The 19,877-nt window shown below is 49.7% G+C and overlaps 1 protein-coding gene across 1 annotated transcript in view; it reads right to left on the reverse strand.

The window, feature by feature from the left end:
* Window positions 1-7,687: 7,687 nt before the first annotated feature.
* gemin5 (gem (nuclear organelle) associated protein 5) overlaps window positions 7,688-19,877 on the reverse strand; it is a 75,380-nt gene continuing 63,190 nt past the window's right edge. The window contains exons 23-28 of the mRNA XM_078551189.1: window positions 19,001-19,211; window positions 17,001-17,264; window positions 14,852-15,014; window positions 12,813-13,374; window positions 11,228-11,315; window positions 7,688-9,315 (exon numbers count right to left, since the gene is read on the reverse strand). Coding sequence (XP_078407315.1) covers window positions 9,139-9,315; window positions 11,228-11,315; window positions 12,813-13,374; window positions 14,852-15,014; window positions 17,001-17,264; window positions 19,001-19,211 — 1,465 coding nt within the window. The 3' untranslated portion in view covers window positions 7,688-9,138. The remainder of the gene's footprint in view (window positions 9,316-11,227; window positions 11,316-12,812; window positions 13,375-14,851; window positions 15,015-17,000; window positions 17,265-19,000; window positions 19,212-19,877) is intronic.

Here is a 19,877-nt window from a genome sequence, read left to right on the forward strand (position 1 = left end):
GTGGCCCCTTTCTGTGCTGTAAACTTTCTGATTCAATGAAAGGATTCAAGGAATGTGTGCATAGGGCAGAAGAGCGGGGCTAGGGTGGAAGATCAGCCACGATCTTATTAAATAGCAGAGCGGGCTTGAGGGGCTGAATGGCCTAATCCTGCTCCTATTCTGTTCTTATGTGTGAATGTGGACATTGGTCTGCTGTTTGACCATGGGGGTGGGGTGGGGGTGGGGGGCCTGCTCCTGTCCTATACCCACTGACCCGCACGATGCCAGCATATGGGGCAGGAATTCTTGGTGCACAGGTGGACTGATATCTGGGGGGGGGGCTTGTCATGTTTCTACCTTCAAGGCTGAGGGGTGTCCCTTGGCCAATGTCCTTGTTGCCTCCGGACCCAACTATTCCAACGCTGTCCTGGTCGTCTTCCCACCCTCTGTAAACTTCAGCTCACCCAAAACTCTGTGACAGCAAGTCTCGTTCGCCCATTACCCTCTGTGCTCGCCGACTGACAATGGCTCCCAATCTGGTAACGCCACAGTTTGAAATTCTTTTCAGATCCCTCCATGCCCGAGCCCACTTTCAACCTCTTATAACCTCCTCCAGCCCCTACAACCCTCCCGAGATCCCTGCACTCCTCCAATTCCCCGGATTTTCACCAGTTTACCATGGGCAGTCATTCCTTAAGCTGCCCGAGTCCTAAGCTCCGGAGTTCCCTCCGTGAACCTCCCCACCTCCCCCTCCTCCCTTAAGTCACTTCATCCCACTTATAGCTCTTTAAAAGCTTTTCTTCTAACATCTCCTTATGTGGCTCAGTGTCAACTTTTTTTTGATAGTGTGCCTCTGAAATGCCTTGGGGAGTTTTAACTAGGTTAAAGGGGCCATATAAATGGATAATGATACCAGCGTAGAACGGGGCTAATTTGCCGAGGAGGAATGACTTTCCAGGCAGGCTTCCCATGAGCTCACGTTCCCGGTACTCGCAGGGAGAATTCATCAGTTAATTTATAGGCTACGACTGGCAATGTTCCTTTTGCAAGAGGCGGTGCCCACTGCAAATGCAAGATGGTGGGATTGCCCTTTTAAGAGCTTTTAATTGTCGTATTGCCATTTAATTTTGGACAGCTGCAATGTCAGTCTCCCAGCTGCAATCAATTCTTATGCTGGTTTATTTTTGGGATATGTTAAACTTGCAAGGTAACCATGGACACCACTGCGTTTTATAGAGACACATAACTCACAGTCTTGCCTCTGTGCAGCTGTTGCTTGGGTGACTTTAACCCAGTGACTTGGGCTTTGTGGCTGATTTCAAAAATCTCCGTTTGACATAGTTTTTCTTCGCACAATGAGAATATATACACTGAGGGTCCTAAACAGCCCTGCACAATGTAAAACAAAAAGCATCCATCAGATGTGGCCAGCAATTATTGCCCATCCTTAATTGCCCTAGAATAGGTGGTGGTGAGCTGCCTTCTTGAATTGCTGCTGTTAGAGAGGGGGTTCCAGGATTTTGACCCAGAGACAGTGAAGGAACGGTGATATATTTCCAAGTCAGGATGGTGAGAGTCTTGGAGGGGAACTTCCAGGTGGTGGTGTTCCCATGTGTCTGCTGCCCTTGTCCTTGGTGGTAGAGGTTGCGAGTTTGGAAGATGCTGTTGAAGAAGCCTTGGTGAGTTGCTGCAGTGCATTTTGTAGATGGTACACACACTGCTGCTACTGTGTGTCGGTGGTGGGGGGGATTGAATGTTTAAGGTGGTGAATACCTAAAAAGAGACAAACAAACCTGATGTGTTCCTGATTCATATGCAGACCCTGTTCTTTTTAAAATAGTGTTTTTAAAACATTTTTTCAGCCTAGAATATGTACTTAAATCTCTGGATGGGGCTTGAATCCACAAGCAGCCAACTCAAGAGGTGAGAGTGCTATCCACTTAGTCATGGCAACACTGCAGCCTTTCAATAAGACCTTGATCAGGATTGCGAGCAATGTTCCCATTAAACTGCATGTGCATGCAGCTACCCAGAAGGTACCGTGCAGACATTGCTCCGAGCTAACTAATGCATGTATAAGGCAGTGCAAAAAAATTTTTAATGATCACACAACGATAAAAACAAAACAGCCACGTACGATCCCAACATTTTTAAGGGAAGATTAATTTTGAGCCTCAAACTAAGCATTACCTCAGGTTCAGCCCAGAGGTACAAACAATTGGCACATTTCTCGATCCAGATCTCAGCCTGTTATAATATCACTTCCAACCCGCATCACAAGTGCCTCCTCTTGATTCCCATCTCCCTCCCCAATTCCCACTTCCCTCTGCCACCAGATCCTCAATTCATGCCTTCAGCATCTTGCAATTGGCGACATCCCCAGCCCCACCTCAACCCCCTCCTTACCCCCACCCATACGTCACCCCCTCACCTGCTCCTCACTGAAACCCCTAAGTGCTATTCATAAACCTCAAGCCACCCATAGAGTCTCAGTCCTGGCCCTCAGTAACAGTAAGGTCCACTTCCTCTGCATTGTGCCGTCTGTCTTACTGGTGTACCCAGAGGGATGGGAAGCATTTTTACGCTGGTGGAATCTGGTACCAGTTTGTGGGCAGCTGGTGTAAAGAGAAGGAAGAGTGGGTGATATGTGTCCATCCTAGGTTGGCACTGAGGAAAGTGTGGCATTGACACTGGGCTAGAAGAGTGTTGGCTCCCTGTCACAGGGTTGTGTCTTCACCTGACTGTAACCCTTGACTAATGTGAGCCCTACACAATAATAGAGGTAGCTCCTTCCATTGTTAACGGGGAATGTCCACCTTCTCTATCTACTAGCATTGTGTGTGGGACAATGGATTCCGTTTGGTCTCCAGCAGTCTGAGATATTCATCATATAAACTAAAGATATTTCTGGTAATCTGTAAATTATCTCTGTAATCTCCTTCAGCTCTGCACCCTGTGAGATATCTACATTCCTCCAATTCTGGTCTCTTGTGTATGGTCCATTTTAATCACTCCGCAGTTGGTGGCCGTGCCTTCACTGCCAAGGTCCTGAGTTTTAGAATTCCCTCCCAAAACCTCTCCACCTCTCTTTCCTCCTTTAAGACACTCCTTAACACCTTGATGAAGCTTTTGGTCATCTGTACAATGTCTCTATGTATGGCTCGGTTACAAATTTTGTCTGATTACGCTCCAGTGAAGTGCCTTGTGATGTTTTACTATGTTATAGGCGCTATATAAATGCATGTTGCTGTTGTTGTACTTGGGTACTGAGGCCAGAAAATGGAGGACAATTGAGAAGATGCGTTTGGCATCTCTCCTGACTTTCCTATATTCCCAGTTCTCAAACAATCCAATAGTCCCATAATCTCTATGACACTGCATTCTAGGTGCACACTTCAGTTACTTAGAAATGCATAATGTTTCCACCACAGAACCAGGCCATTCGGCCCTACTGATCAATGCTGGTGTTTTAAGCGTTGCCGTGAAAAGAGCAACAGTGACCAGCAGGCTCCCCAAGCTCCATGGCAATTCAATAAAGGTGTTTCCACCCTGGCAACACCTCAGCCAATCAGAGTCGACTTGCCAACCAATCAGCTCCCCTTTCTCCTGTAGTATAAATTGTTGGGATTGTTTGGAATTTGGCATTCTTGCATTTGTCCTGATGAGTGCAAGGTGAAAATCTTTGATACCGTGTCTCTCTTTTCAGTGATATTCAAGTTCTGCATGACCAAGTGACTGGTTTGGTTGAGATGCCTGTCTGCCTGTTTGGTTGGATGTGTGGCAGGACCTTCAGGGCTGCAGCAGGTTAAGAAAAACACTTGAAGGAGGAAAAAAGTCACAGGGATGTATAAGGAAGAGCAGGGAAGCGTGACTGACTAGATTATTTTTTTGAAAGAGCTGGCACAGGCTTGATGGACCAAATGGCCTCCTTCTCTGCTGCACCATTCTCTAATTCAGTAGGGATGTAGCTCACCAACTTAAGAGGTGAACCAGCAGATGGGATGAACGCAATTCCTGGTGCCTGTGTCGCCAACGCTTAGAGAGAGAGCAACTTAAAGTGAAACTCTGCTCCGAGTCCACAAACAGGCTGTTAGTGGTCAGCTCAGCGTGTGCCCCGCTGAATTCCCGCTCACTAAAAGCTTGAAATGATAACGTGGGGAGTAACAGCCCGTCAAGAAATAAAAAACAGTCCAGTGCTGGGGGAAATGGTATGCAAGGCTGCTCCACAATCCACACCTCCTCGTCATTGGCACGACGTCATGTGTAGCACAGACAGATAGGTCTTTATAAGTTGTACTTGAAATGGTTCCAATCAGCCTAGCAGCAATTCTACAGAATTCTGCTGCACGGTAACAGTCCCACCCAACGCCAGTGTTTATAATCACCACGAGCCTCCTCCCGCCTCTTCATACCCCACCCCCCATCAAACCTCCCACCCAGCACATCCCCACATCCCTGCTTTCTCATCCATGCTTCAAGCCTTCCATTTAGCAGCAGAACACAGGCCGGGTCCCAATTATTCCAATGCGAGCTCCCCCCACCCACACACCCCCTACCCGAGCAGGGGCCCATTGTGGAGCCATGCGAACATCAGCACAAGATCATCCCAGTGTCCTCGCTCATTCCACAACCACTAATCCCTCCCTCCCTCCCTCCCCGGGTACTCTTAATGTTGCCAACTGTGACTAAATGTACTCCTGGAGGTGTCATCACATGACTTGCCCCCACACTCCAGCCACCCTTGTGAGGCATGGCCTTCCTACACCAACTGGAAAGCGAAAAGACTCACTGCCCAGTTGGATGATGTTTGACTGTCAGCCAAACAGCCTTTTTCTCCCGTCTTCAATGTTTTTATATCCGGTTGAGAGAAACGTTCAAAGAAAATGACCAAAAAGCAACAATCTGTTTTAATGTGCCGATGATTTTTCTCCAGGGTTGCACACAGCGGCGTCCTGGAGATTGATCTCCAATTCCTGGAGACTCCAGGCCAATCCTGGAGGGTTGGCAACCCTGTGCACTCTCCCGGCCCCTTGAATAGGAGTTCCTCTTGCGCATTTTGTCGATTCTCCCTGTTAAATGGTGCCCTTGTTGCTCCCTCAGTGACCTCTTGTGCCGAACTGTTGCCGGAACCTGAATAGCCCCTTTGTATTAAGAGATTCCTTCAAACCTCTCTCTCCCGCCCTCTACCCTGTCCCAGACCTTGCCTCCCTGCCCCTTCCCATTTCTACCTCCCTTCACTTCTGAAGAAGTCACATTCAACTCGAAACGTTCACGCTGGTTTTTCTCCCCGCAGAGGTTGCCAGACCTGCTGCGTTTTTCCAGCACTTTCCATTTTGATTTCAGATTCCCAGCGCCTGCAGCATTTTGCTTGTATTCCTTCAGGAGCACCCCTTGGCCTGCACAGATTTAATAACAATACGATACCAAGCAGACGACAGAGTAACATGGGACAGCAGCTTCCATTGTTTCCCCATTCACCCATCACGCGCTCACTGGCCTATATTAAACTCCCCAGGCCGGTAACATCTCTGTTCTTGTGTTCAAGTCCCTCCCTGGCCTCGCCCTTCTCTCTCTCTCTACAATCTTCTCCATCCCTACAACTCTCTGAGGGGGAGGTGGCGTACTAATAGTGTCACTGAGTTAGTAATCCAGAGGACCAGTTTAATGTTCTGGGGGACGTGGAAATTTTTTTTTCTCACAGAGGGTCGTGAGTCTTTGGGAACTTCTTCCTCAAAAGGCTGTGGTAGGTGGGAATGCGGAGAAATCCACTCAGCCGTGATCTTATTGAGCGGCGGCGCAGGCTCCAGGGGTCGAATAGCCTACTCCTGCCCCCGATTCGTATGAAAGCCAGTCTCAGTCGTGGTGACCACGAAACTATCGTCAATTGATGTAAAAACCCATCTGGTTCACTAATGCCCTTTAGGGAAGGAAATCTGCCGTCCTTACCTGGTCTGGGCCTACATGTGACTCCAGACCCACAGCAATGGGGGTGACTCTTAACTGCCCTCTGAAATGGCCAAGTAGTCCACTCAGTTCAAGGGTAAATAGGGATGGGCAACAAACGCTGGCCATGCCAGCGAAGCCCACGTCCCATGAAAGAATACATTTTTAAAAATCTGTGTTCCTTTAATTCTGGCCTCGTGTCTTTCCAATTAGAATCTCTCCACCTCATTTTCCTCCCACTCACCATCTTTTTGTGACCACGCTTTTGCTCACTTGTCCGAATATCTCCTTAGGTGACTCAGTGTCAGACTTGGTTTTGTGGTGCTCCTGTTAATTGGGACCTTTTACTAACTTTTAAGGTGCTACATAAATGCAAGTTGTTGACATTTGCAGTGTCAGTGCCATCTAGTGGCCACCTTTGCAATTCCCTGTAAATATTAACAGTTGCTCGTTTGCCATTTTCCCTCCGTCAGTTTAATAATGAATACACCCAAAAGCCACGAGATCCTGCAGATTGAAGCAGTTTAAGATCTATGCTGTATGGCTACCTGTAATGACACAGGATCATAAACATGCTGATAAACTTTATTAAAACGTTCACAAGCAGTGGAGCGCAGTCACTGAATAGTTTTAAGGCAGAGTTAGGTGGATTCTTGACCAACAAGTGAGTCAAAAGTTATCGGTGGTGTGCGGGATGTGGAGTTGAGGCCACAATCAGATCAGCTGTGATCTTACTGGATGACGGAGCAGGCTCAAGGGGCCGAATGGCCTACTCCTGCTCCTAATTCGCATCATCGTAATGATCCTCCACCCCATCAAAATTAAATGAAATATAATTTAAAATAATTAAATATACACTTTGCGTTTCTTCTTCCCTGAAAGGGTCAAGCTGCCAGAGCGCATGTTTCAGAGGTTACTGGACAGATTTCAGGGGTCACAAGCTCTCACTTTGGGATGACAAGGTCAGTTACAGCATTACTCCCCATCCCCATCATTCAATTCAGTACAGGGATCAAAGTGGTCTGTTTGGCTCAGTTCTGTGTTCAGTGCTGTATTTACACAGAACACCCACTAAGGCACAAAAATTAAATGGGTCAAATACAGAGAAAAGCTCCCTCTACACTGTCCCCATCAAACACTCCCAGGGCAGGTACAGCACGGGGTTAGATACAGAGTAAATCTCCCTCTACACTGTCCCCCTCAAACACTCCCAGGGCAGGTACAGCACGGGGTTAGATACAGAGTAAAGCTCCCTCTACACTGTCCCCATCAAACACTCCCAGGGCAGGTACAGCACAGGGTTAGATAGAGTAAAGCTCCCTCTACACTGTCCCCATCAAACACTCCCAGGGCAGGTACAGCACGGGGTTAGATACAGAGTAAAGCTCCCTCTACACTGTCCCCATCAAACACTCCCAGGACAGGTACAGCACGGGGTTAGATACAGAGCAAAGCTCCCTCTACACTGTCCCCATCAAACACTCCCAGGGCAGGTACAGCACGGGGTTAGATACAGAGCAAAGCTCCCTCTACACTGTCCCCATCAAACACTCCCAGGGCAGGTACAGCACGGGGTTAGATACAGAGTAAAGCGGCCCATGGTTCTGTTAACTTCCTGTTAACTGGTCCTGTTCCAGGCATCTGCTCTGCAGTATTTATTCAGCAGAGACTAACTCTTGTGCCAAAACTTATTTATAAAGGCGCTGCACGTACTAAGGACGATGACGAGAGAGCAATGAACGAGGAGGAGCAGAATTTAGATCGATGTTGGTGCCACAACTTTTATTAGTTTTTGTTAGTATAAAAAGATGATATTCACAACCCAGTTACAAATTAGAAAAAGGCAGTCTTATTCACTGTCAGCCATACAGCAAAATCACTTCATCAATGGAGATTCGCCAGGACAACGAAGCCACTCTGTGCCCATGTTGAAAATGAAACGCCTCTAATCCTGCGCTGAGGTTTACAGTCTCTCCATCAGCACCTCACACCAGATTAGTTAACAAAGTGTCATTCACCTGGGGAGTTGTGACCCAGGTATTTGGAGCTGGGTAGTAAGATTCCTGAACTGGCCAGCTTGGCAGCACTCTGGAACGACGTCTCAGGCCTGTCCCGCATTGATCTAACCTCCGGCTTCTTTACAATTGAACTCCAGGTGACCCTGTACAAAAACAGGAGGGCCGGCCGGGAGGTCCGAACTGGATGGGCAGTAGGAACAAAGCTAAGTCGTTTTCTTTCAGATCGGTCCTAATAGTAGCCTGTGTACAAGGGGGCAGGTTAAGAGGGGACTTGCAGAGGCCCGGCTCACACCGAATGTGTTCCCGGATTTAGCATAGAGGACAAAGGAGTGAGTGCGCAGAGACCCTGGATTTGGTTTGGGAGACCCTCAGGGAGGTGGGGTGGGGAGAATGAGTTTCCTTGCGTGTCAGACACCTGACTGCCACAAGAAATCAGGGTCTAGAGCGAACAGGAAACTGGGGAGAGAGGCGCCTCAGGCCGGACAGCCTCTAAAAGGTTTCTAATGTTTCGAAGGGGCTGAGACATTCTCGTTAGTCAATCAGTAACACGCAGCACACACACGTCCACAGCAGCGTCAACTGTACCTGCGTGGAATAATCAGTGCGAAATCTCCCCCAAATTAACACAGCGAGGAGGAGGGGAGAGAGAGAGAGAGAGGGGGGGATACAGGGAAAGAGAGAGGAACAGAGAGATAGGGAGAGGAGACACCGATGGAGAGGTTCAGTGGTATTCATTTACTCTGAACTATATGAACGGCAAAATCCTGCAAGCTACATTGAGATGTTCCTGAGATCCCGAAATTTGTGGAAGCACAGGAGGGAAAGAAACCAGTGAGCTCCTGAAGACTGAGCGTGAGCGAGTGTTGTGATTAATAATCTAACGGCCTCAATCTAACCCAGAACAGCTCCCTATCGCCGCCGGTGTTATTACAGTAACTGACTCTGCTTTAAATACTCTTGCCTAGATCTCAGCCCTCTGTGCCCCTTCCCCCTCACCAGACTGAACGGCTGAGCGCAGCCAGCGGTATAACTCAGTGCTGCCTGCTCACGTAACCTCAAAGTTATTAGGGCCTCTCAAACTTGACTGGTGAAGATTAAAAACGAGGAGAAAACGATCTAGCCGATCCCTCCTAGCTCCGGAATCCCACACCACAGCTCCCGACAGCAGCGTTTCCCCCGACACTGTCTTCTCCTGTTTTCAGGCCACCTCCCGAAGGAATCTCCGGACCGCCCGTTGGTGTGTCTTGGCCGTCCCGTAGGTCTGAGCTAGCGCCAGGGCCTGGTCTCGGAGCTCACGGGGGACGACGGAGGGAGCGAGCGAGGAGATGGAGAGAAGGACGAGGCTGCTCTCGACAACATCCGGGAAAGGATGAAGCTGGAAGAAAACACACACAAAAAAAAAAACGGGTCACGAGTTAGTTGGGGGAGAAATGGAGGACGGTACAGAGAGACACCATCCAGGGCATTTTATAAACGCCTATAAATGATGGTCCAATTTTACACTGCCCACTGGTTACATCGAGTGTGCAACGTGGGAAGAGGGGCCATTCAGCCCATCCGACCTGTGCCAGCATTTATGCACCACACAAACAGAAACACTGCTTAAAAGGGCAAGATCCTTTGATGTCAGCTGGGGCTCAGAAGGTAGCATTCTCACCTCCGAGTCCAAATCCCAGTCCAGAGCGTTGAGCACAAAAATCCGACTCACACTGCCGGTGCAGTACTGAGGGTGTGCTGCACCGTCGGAGGTGCTGTCTTTCAGATGAGACGTTTGCCCTCTTAGGTGCATGTGAAAGATCCCATGGCCCGACTCACAAGAGCAAGGAAGTTATCCCCGGTGTCCCAGTCAATATCTAACCCCCAATCAACATCACAAAAACAGATTATTTGATTATTATAACATTGCTGTTTGTGGGACCCTGCTGTCTACAAATTGGGTTTATCTTTTCATACAAATGAGGTGGGTATCACTAGCAAGGCCAGCATTTACTGCCCATCGATAACTGCCCTCGAGAAGGTGGTGCTGTCTTCTTGAACCACCGCAGTCGTGTGGTGATAGTATACTCGGGGTTACCAGTACCACTGAGTCAGGGGGCGATCGAGGTGTCAACCACATGGCTGTGGGTCTGGAGTCACATGTAGGCCAGACCGGGTAAGGACAGCAGATTCCCCTTTCCTAAAGGACATTAGTGAATCAGATGGGTTTTTAAATAATTTACACGGTGACCGTTACTGAGAATCAGCTTTTTAATTCCGCGTTTGTTTAATGATCTGAATTTAAATTGCCTTGGCTGCCGTGCTGTAATTTGAACTAATCTCTCCAGAACATTAGTCTCGGGCTCTGGATTACTGGTCTATTAACATAAGCACCATGTTACTTTACCCTTGGCTGCTCGGTTTCCTCATTACAACAGTGACTACACTTCAAACACACTTCACTGGCTGTAGAGTGCTTTGGGATGTCCAGGATTTTGTCCTCAGGTCTCTGGACTGGGGATTGAACCCACAACCTCGTGACTCAGGGACGCAAGAGTGAGAGAAGAGAGAGAGAGAGAGGGAGGAAGGAGAGAGAGGGAGGAAGGAGAGAGAGGGAGGAAGGAGAGAGAGGGAGGAAGGAGAGAGAGAGAGAGAGAGCGAGAGGGAGGAAGGAAAGAGAGAGAGAGCGAGAGGGAGGAAGGAAAGAGAGAGAGAGAGAGAGAGAGGAAGGAGAGAGAGAGAGAGAGAGAGAGAGAGAGAGGGAGGAAGGAAGGAGAAAGAGAGAGAGAGAGAGAGAGGGAGGAAGGAGAGAGAGAGAGAGAGAGGGAGGAAGGAGAGAGAGAGAGAGGGAGGAAGGAGAGAGAGAGAGGGAGGAAGGAGAGAGAGAGAGGGAGGAAGGAGAGAGAGGGAGGAAGGAGAGAGAGAGAGAGAGAGAGAGGGAGGAAGGAGAGAGAGAGAGAGGGAGGAAGGAGAGAGAGAGAGAGGGAGGAAGGAGAGAGAGAGAGAGAGAGAGAGAGAGGGAGGAAGGAGAGAAAGAGAGAGGGAGGAAGGAGAGAAAGAGAGAGGGAGGAAGGAGAGAAAGAGAGAGGGAGGAAGGAGAGAGAGAGAGAGGGAGGAAGGAAGGAGAGAGAGAGAGAGGGAGGAAGGAGAGAGAGAGAGGGAGGAAGGAGAGAGAGAGAGGGAGGAAGGAGAGAGAGAGAGAGGAAGGAGAGAGAGAGAGAGAGAGAGAGCGAGAGCGAGCGCGAGAGATGGATACACACTGAATCACAGCAGCCACTCCAGATGGGAACATTGAAGTTAAATGTTTGTACCTTCACACCCTCTGCAAGCTCCGACTGCTGTTGGGTAATGTCACGTAACTGTTCCATCAGAGTGGTCATGGAGCTGGTCTCTTTATTACTGTGCAGGCAAGAGGACAAAAACAAGCTTATTTTTATAATTGCTTCTCTCATCTCTTCCTTCAGTTTTTCTCCCCCACTATTCTGATGGTGCCAACTCAGGTTGTACAACAGTCCCACAAAGTACCGGCTCGATCAACTGGCCCTCCATCACGGTCAAACTGGAGGGAGCGAGTACTGTACCTCCCAGCTCTTGTGTAGGCCATCGCAGCCCAGGCCCCAGGAGGGCCAAAGGCCCTTCCCAGTTCCTGTAGGCCACAACGCAGCCCAAGAGAAATCTTCCTTTTTTTTCCTTTAACCTTCAGGTTTTTTTTGTTACTCGCAGGAGATCATTGGGCTGCAGGAAGGTGTGGGAATGTTGGAAGTCACGCTGCTAAAAACATCACAACCGTGAGAGGCCCAGTGGGCTCTTCCTGCTGTCGTTTCCTTATTTCACCATTCAAATGTAAACCCAGAACGTTCCTTCAACGGCCTGTGCATCAGCCCCCTTGTTCCCAGTCTGGCAACACGGTGACCTAAAATTTTCACCCTCGTCTTCAAGCCACTCCATGGCCTCACCCTCCCTTTCTCTGCCACCTCCTCCAGCCCTGCGACCCTCCGCGACCTCTGCCTTCCCCCCAATTCTGGCCCCTTGTGCATCCCTGATTTTAATCCCTCCACCAGTGGCGGCTGTGCCTACACAAATGCAAGTAGCTGGTGGTGGGCTTGCTCTGTGGCTTCACTGAGTGACGGGGGAGTGGGGGGGAAGGACACCGATAGATAAAATATCTCCCAAGAGGCCGCTTTTCAACTTGGCCCTGGTTTGGTTTGTGCTCCCTGGCTCTTGAGGTGGAGCACAGCTGTTGCCAAGGAAACCTGGAGGCTTCCCGTCCACCTCAGGAACACCAAAGTTAATCTGGCCGCCTGTTCGACACACCCCAAACGCCAGCTGTAACCAGTTAACTCAGCAACCAGCGGGGAGGAGTCAAACCTCGGCACCTCTCAGCCCTCCATCGCCCGGTAACTTGTGTGCACTGCCCAAGGCCTAAAAGGAAGAGGTGCAGGAGTCGGTCACACGTTCCCCCCACCGCGTCTGCTCCGCTAATCAATCAGATCACAGTCGATCTTCTTCCCGCTCCAGCCTCAGGTCCCTTGATCCCCCACGCTCAAAAATCCATCGAATATAATCGCCGACTGAACAACCTCTGGGGGGAAGAATTCCAAAGACTCATAACCCTCTGAAATTTCTCCTCCTCACCTCAGCCCTAAATGGTGGACCCCTTAACCCGAGACTGTGCCCGTGTTCCAGACTCTCCAGCCTGGGGCAATGAGGGGGTGCGGGGGGTTGGTGGGAAAACAGCCCCCTCAGCATTTACCCCCGTCACACCCTTAATGGCTGAGATGGCTGCTCATTCTTCTAAACTCCAGAGAGTATAGGTTCATTTTACACAATCTCTCCTCAAGGACAGTCCTCTTACCTCAGGAGGACAGTCCAGTAATTTGACACACAATGTTGTACCTTAAAGGAAGCTCAGGGCTGCGGTGGTTTGAAGTAGAGTTTGCTGCTGGCTCAGGTTCAGGCTCAGGCCCGGCCCCTTGGTCCAGTTCCGGCCCACTTTCCTGCGCCCCCTCCGCCTCCGACGATCGCATCTGGTGCTGGCTGACCAGCTCCGCCACCGCCTGCTGGACGTCGGCTGTCCGTCGCTGCAAGGCCTGGAGCCTGGCGTGGTCGTGCGAGAGGAAGCAGGCGCACCTGTCCAGGAGTTGGCCTGCCGCGGCCAGGGGTCCCCGCGCGGCGCCGGTGAGGCCGGAGGCGTGGGCCAGTGGGCCTGGGCCTGCCCGCGCCCCGTCGGCCTCGGCATCCTCCTCTGCCCTGCCCGCCCGCTGTGCTCCAGGCTGCTCCTCTGTGCCCGTCTGTTGCCCGCCCGCCCGCGGCGTTCTGGGACGATCGTCGGCCAGTTTCCACCACAGCTCGTACACCTGTCCGTAACACAGGAACGCGCGCAGGCTTCGGAGAGCTGCTAGGCCGAGGGGGTCAGTGCCGGTCAGCTTGACCTCCAGGTCAGAGGTGAAATCTGCTCCTGGCAAAGAGAGATCAGCAGAGTGAGGGAACCGTATTACATTGGAATATAAAAGATAGTTCAAGATAGATACTGCACAAAAACAAGCCATTGAACCAAAGCTGTGCCAGGCTGATGTTTACACTCCATATGACCTCTTACCCCCCTCTTCAGCTCCCTCTATCAACACATGCTTCTAAATAAGTGTTTATCGAGCTTCCCCTTAAATACATTTCTGCTATTTGCTTTAACCACTCCCTGCGGCAGAGAATTCCACATTCTCAACTTCCTCGGGAAGAGGTTTCTCCTGAATGATTTATTACTGACTATCTTATATTCGTGGTCCCTCGTTTTGTTCCTTCCTATAAGCGGAAACATCTTCTCTAGGTCTAAACTATCAAAGCCTGTCATACTCTTAAAGACCTTGACCAGGTCACCCTTATCTTTTCCAGAGAAAAGAGCCCCCCCCCAGCCTGTTCAACCTTTGCTGGCACCTTCACTACTGTCTCGACACCTTTTCTTAAACAAAACAGTGGGGGAGGTTACTGGCGTCAGATGGTGGACTTGCTGCTAACCAAATCCATTGGGGACAGGGTAGTTTCAAACGTTGCACTTTTACCAATGGCCGAAGAGACCCATCAGCGAGAAGCAGGTTCAGCCACAACTGTCACATGCGAAGTAGCTAAAAGAGGCGACAGAAGGATGAACAGGCATAAATAATGGGAGCTTTTCTCAGGTCCTCAAAAGTGGGCAGGACAGGTGGACAAGGTGGTCAAGAGAGCATATGGAATGCTTTCCTTTATTGGGCAAGGTACTGAATACAAAAGCAGGGATGTGATGATGGAACTGTATAAAACGCTGGTTAGGCTACAGCTGGGATTTTGTGTTCAGTTCTGGTCACCAGGGAGGACATAATTGCTCTGGAGAGAGTGCAGAGGAGATTTACAAGAATGTTGCCAGGACTTGAAAATTGCAGCTATGAGGAGAGATTGGATAGGCTGGGGTTGTTTTCCTTAGAACAGAGGTGGCTAAGGGGTGACCTGATTGAGGAGTACAAAATTATGAGGGGCTTAGATAGTGTAGACAGGAAAGACCTGTTTCCCCTAACTGAGGGGTCAATTACCAGGGGGCACAGATTTAAAGTGATTGGTAGAAGGATTAGAGGGGACATGAGGAAAAGTTTTTTCACCCAGAGGGTGCTGGGTGTCTGGAATTTGCTGCCTAAGTTGGTGGTTGAGGCTGAAACGCTCAACACATTTAAAAGGTACCTGGATCTGCATCTGAAGTGCTGGAACCTGCAAGGGTACAGACCAGGTGCTGGAAAATGGGATTAGAATGAGCAGCTAGTTTCTGTTTCTCCTTTTTGGCCAGTGCAGACGTGATGGGCTGAATGGCCTCTTTCTGCACTGTAACTTTCCTGTGGTTCTATCTAACCCCGTGCTGTACCTGTCCTGGGAGTGTTTGATTGGACCGTGTAGATAAAGGGACCATTACTTACTCTCAGGTAGAACAATCTTGCCGATTTCCTGCATCAAAGTGAAGTCTCCAGCCTTGTTACAACGAAGCACGACTTTGAGTAGGACAGTGACCATCTGGGCCCAGTCTGATAGCAATGTATAGGTTATGGCAAGACTCAGTTCCTGAGCCAAGTGTAGCATCAGCTGGGAGAGAGGAGGATTAGTGTTATTTTCATTGATGAAGTATTCAAATCTATCCTTGGATATCTATATGGAATGTTCCACCAGCTTCTACTCATGGAACGTCAAAACTCAGCCCACCATCTTCAACTCAACGTCACTCTTTTCCACAGCTTCAGAACCGTGGGTCTCCTCTCCTCTCTCAGACTTCCCTTCAAGCTGTAAGACTCAGTTTTTTTTTGTCTAGAATTGCACGGGAGGCAGTTCAGAGAAGGTTCACTGGACTGATTCCTGCAATGGAGGGGTTGTCTTGTGAGGAAAGGTTTAGCAGGTTGGGCCTATCCCTATTGGAGTTTAGAAGAACGAGGGGTGATCTTATTGAAACATCAGATTCTGAGGGGGCTTGGGAAGGGTAGATACTGAGAGGATGGTTCCCCCTTGTTGGGGAATCCAGAACTGGATACGCAGTTTCAATTGTGATGGGTCTCCCATTTGCGATGGGCAGGAGAAGGGTTTTCTCTCTCTCAAAGGGTCACAAGTCTTTGGAATTCTCTACCCCAGCGAGCAGTGAGGGTTCGGTCATTGAGTACATTCAACACTGAGTTCAACAGATTTTTGATCGGCAAGGGAGATAAGGGTTATGGGGGACAGGCAGGAAAGTGGAGTGGAGGCCACAATCAGAACAGCCACGATCTTACAGAATAGGCCCAAGGGACCGAATGGCCTACTCCTGCCCCTTACATTGTGTTCTCCCCTCTCTCAGTCGCTCCTTCCAAGACTGTTCCACACGTATTAAATTCAGCGTAACTCCTACAGTAAATGAAGATGTTAAACAGGGGCCCTGTCTGTTCTGTCAGTGTGCTCTGACAGTGGTTACCAGTCTGGGAGGGGTGTTGAGAGACGCCTCGGTACTAGTTTGAAGAAGAGCTGAGGAGTTTAAGCCTCAGCCAACATCAGCGAAGAACAGATTATCTGGGCCCTATTCACATTGCTGCTTGTGGGAGCTTGCTGTGCACAAATTGGCTGCTGGGTTTTCTACATTACGACATGAAAGCTCTCCAATTATTGATTAGGAAAGTCCAGCACTAAACCACACAAAACACAAGAATCGTGGAATCTTAACAGCACAGAAGAAGCCCGCTCAACGTCACTCACCATCCTGACTTGGAAATATATCGGCCGTTCCTTCACTGTCGCTGGGTCAAAATCCTGGAACTCCCTCTCTAACAGCGCTGTGGGTGTACTTACACCACAGGGACCGCAGTGGTTCAAGAACGCAGCTCACCACCAGCTTCTCAAGGGCAATTAGGGATGGGTAACAAATACTGGCCCAGCCAGCGATGCCCACATTCCACGAAATTATTTTTTTTTTAAAAGAAACATTCCGCAGGTTGCATTGTGGGAAGGCCCACCTTCTTAAAACTTTCGTATTGTTTGGGGGCATTTGAGAGCATTAATAGTTAACCACCCCAAATAATCGTACAGCACAGAAAGAGGCCATTCGGCCCCTGATGCCTATGCCAGCTCTTTGTAAGAACTATGCAACGAGACAACTCTCCCCTGTTCCTTCCCCTCTAAAGCCACGAGCGAGATTGCAGCGTGTGCTGAGCTAGTTAACCTCAGACTGTGGAGTCATTACAGCCCAGAATCATCCTCACTGTTCCTGGGATAGGGGTGGGGAGGAGAGCTAAGAAAATAATAAAACGCAGCCACACTCCCATCATCACTCACTGTCCCGTTCATAGCTGTTGAGCATTGACATGTGGACCCTGGAGAGCACACTGCCCTGTCCGTGAGGCCTCCAGCAGTCAATCAGCTCAGTCAATCAGACTCTCGCCACAGGTTCAGAACAGGCACTGAGCGCAGCTGGAGTCAGCAGCTTCAGGGAACAAAGAGGGATAATTGTGTGGGTGAGGGGGGCGGAGGGAGGGCAGGGGAGAGGGAGAACGGGAGAGTATGCTGGATAGTGAGAGGGAGAGGGAGAGGGAGAAAGAGAGAACGAGTGGTTACCAGTCTGGGAGGGGTGTTGAGAGACGCCTCGGGGTGCTCCATCATCCTCAGCTGCTGGTGAGCAATCTTCAGTCGCTCCAAATCGGACCCCGAGATCCCAAACTCACTTTGCCAGACCGCGGTCACCGAGTTAATGAGTGGCTCGTCACTCCGTAAGGTCCAGTCGTGGTAACACGGCGAGTTCAAGCTCTTCCACAGGATCAGGTCCCTATCGGCAAGGTACCGGTACAGCAACTCACACGTGCACAGCACCAACCTTTGCCCCTAGGCATAAAGTTAAAACACAATTACATCCGGAACATGCGTTTCTAACCTGATATCGGAAACTGTAGGGGGGGGTAAAGGGGTCATTCAGTGAAAACCAATGTGATAAGTACAGCTGGCGATCAGTGTCACACGCACACACCATCCTGCATTGGCCTTTCCTCCACTGTCGCTAGGTCAAAATCCTGAAACTCCCTCCCTAACAGCGCATTCTCAGCACAACAACACCCTGAAGCGAAGGAAGGTGCTGTCATAAGTTTAGAAGAGTGACGGGTGGCTTGATTGAAGTAATAAGATCCTGAACGGTCTTGACATGGTGGACATGGAAAGGGTGTTTCCTCTTGTGGGTGAGTCCAGAACTAGGGGGGCACTGTTTTAAAATTAGAGGTCACTCTTTTAGGACAGAGACGAGGAGAATTTTTTCTCTCAAGAGGGTTGCGCGACTTTGGAACTCTCTGCTTCAGAAGGTGGCGGAGGTGGGGTCATTGAATATTTTTAAGGCGGAGGTTGATTGATTCCCTGGCCTAACAAGAATCCAAGGTGATCGGGGGTTGGATGGGGAATGTGGAATCCAAAACACAAACAGGTCAGCCACGACCTTATTGGATGGCGGAGCAGGCTCGAGGGGCCGAATGGCCTACTCCTGCTCCTATTTCGTATGTTCGTATAAATACAATTCTGGTTTCTTTCTACCGTGTGTCAGTTGTGGATCAGCTGGTAGCATGCTCCTCTGAGTCAGAGGGCTGTGGGTTCGAGTCCCGCTCTAGGACTTGAGCACAAAAATCTGGCCCGACACTCCCACTGAAGCACAGGGGGGGGGGGGGGGGGTGCTGCACTGCCAGAGGTGCTGTTTTTCAGATGAAATGTTAAACTGAGGCCCCATCTGCCCTCTAGCTTGGACATAAAAAGTCCAATGGCTGCTGTTTCAAACAAAGTCATAGCAGCTATCCCCTGTATCCTGACTAATATTCACTCCTCAATCAGCACAACAAAAAATTGCCTAGTCATTTTCACATTGCTGTTTGTGGGATCTTGCTGTGCACACTTTGGCTGCCGTGTTTCCTATATTACAACAGCGGCCACGCTTCAAAAGTGCTTCATTGGCTGTAAAGCGCTTTGGGGCGTCTGGTGGTTGTGAACGGAGTTATCTTATGAGAAAAGTTTGGACAGGTTGGGTCTGTATCCATTGGAGATTAGAAGAATGCGAGGTGACCTTATTGAAACATATAAAGATCCTGAGGGGTTTTGACAGGGTGGACGCTGAAAGGATGTTTGCACTTATGGGAGAAACTAGAACGAGGGCGCACAGTCTAAAAATAAAAGGTCTCCCATTTAAGACAGAGATGAGGGGAATTTTTTTTCTCTCAGAGGGTCGTGAATCTGTGGAATTCTCTTCCCCAGAGAGAAGTGGAGGCTGGGTCACTGAATATTTTTAAGACGGGAGTTTGATTGACTCCCTTGTTGATCGAGAAGCTAAGGTTATCGGGGGTAGGTGGGAATGTGGAACTGAAGCCAGAGGCAGATCAGCCATGGTCTTGTCAATTGGTGAAGCAGGCTCAAGGGGCCAAATGGCCTACTCCTGCTCCCAATTCATAGGCTACAGAAATGCACGTTCTCATTCTTTCCTCCAGCAATCTGCAGGCTTTTAAATGGTCACACCCCAGTTCTAGAGCCCCTGGGGATCCCGCAGCAAGTCAGGTAAGACACTGAAGGTTAAAACTCTCCCTCGTACTCACCAACAAACTCTCCTGCGGGCGCAAGACTTCTTGTGCCCCCAGCCAGTTCCGCAGAGCCAGCAGGTCCAAGGCACACCTGGAGGAGAACAAGGAAGACAGTTCCTTCTCACCGACGATGGAGGCCACCTCCGCAGCAGTCCGCAGTGAAGCCACGTCACCCTTCTTCGCCAGGATCTTGGCCGCGTCGTAAGGCGATTTGGCCGTTAGGTAGCTGGAAAACGTGGGGCGCACTTGAGCAGAAATCGGCCAATCGCTGTTACATTAGCTCAAATCACGAGATCTCGGATTTCTCTCTCTTACCACCCCCCACCCCATTCGCCATTTAGGAATCGGCCTCGTTGGTCATGGCAACCAGTAAACAGCTCCCCTCGTGCCCTCCCTCCCCCGACATAGAAACCCTCCCTCCCCCGACATAGAAACCCTCCCACCCATTTACAACACGGTTACAACACAAACAGGCCATTCAGCCAAACCAACCCGTCAGTGTTTCTCCTCCGCATAAATAAAGTGTCCCAATCGGATTTAACCCCCTGTTCCCCACAGCCGTTCAATGCCCTTTACCGTCGCTCACTGCTCCTATCTAAACTCCAAGGTTGACACAGTTTCTCCATCAACCACAAACTCCGATGGTGAATTCCACAGCCTCTCGGGCTGAGGAACTTCCTTGTCTCTGCCCCATTTGATCTTATATCCACTGGCCTTTGGTTGAAAACCAGCAACTACTGGAAACAGGCTGCTTCCATCTATTCTGTCCAATCCATTGTAAACACAAAATATGACATTATTTATAGGACAGAAAGAGGTCCTTGCTGACATTTATTCTCCACACCAGCCTTCTCCCACTTCTCTTCATCCTACTCCATGCAACATAGCCTTC

This window comes from Cetorhinus maximus, chromosome 10 (assembly GCF_964194155.1).
Source record: "Cetorhinus maximus chromosome 10, sCetMax3.hap1.1, whole genome shotgun sequence".
Taxonomy (NCBI): domain Eukaryota; kingdom Metazoa; phylum Chordata; class Chondrichthyes; order Lamniformes; family Cetorhinidae; genus Cetorhinus; species Cetorhinus maximus.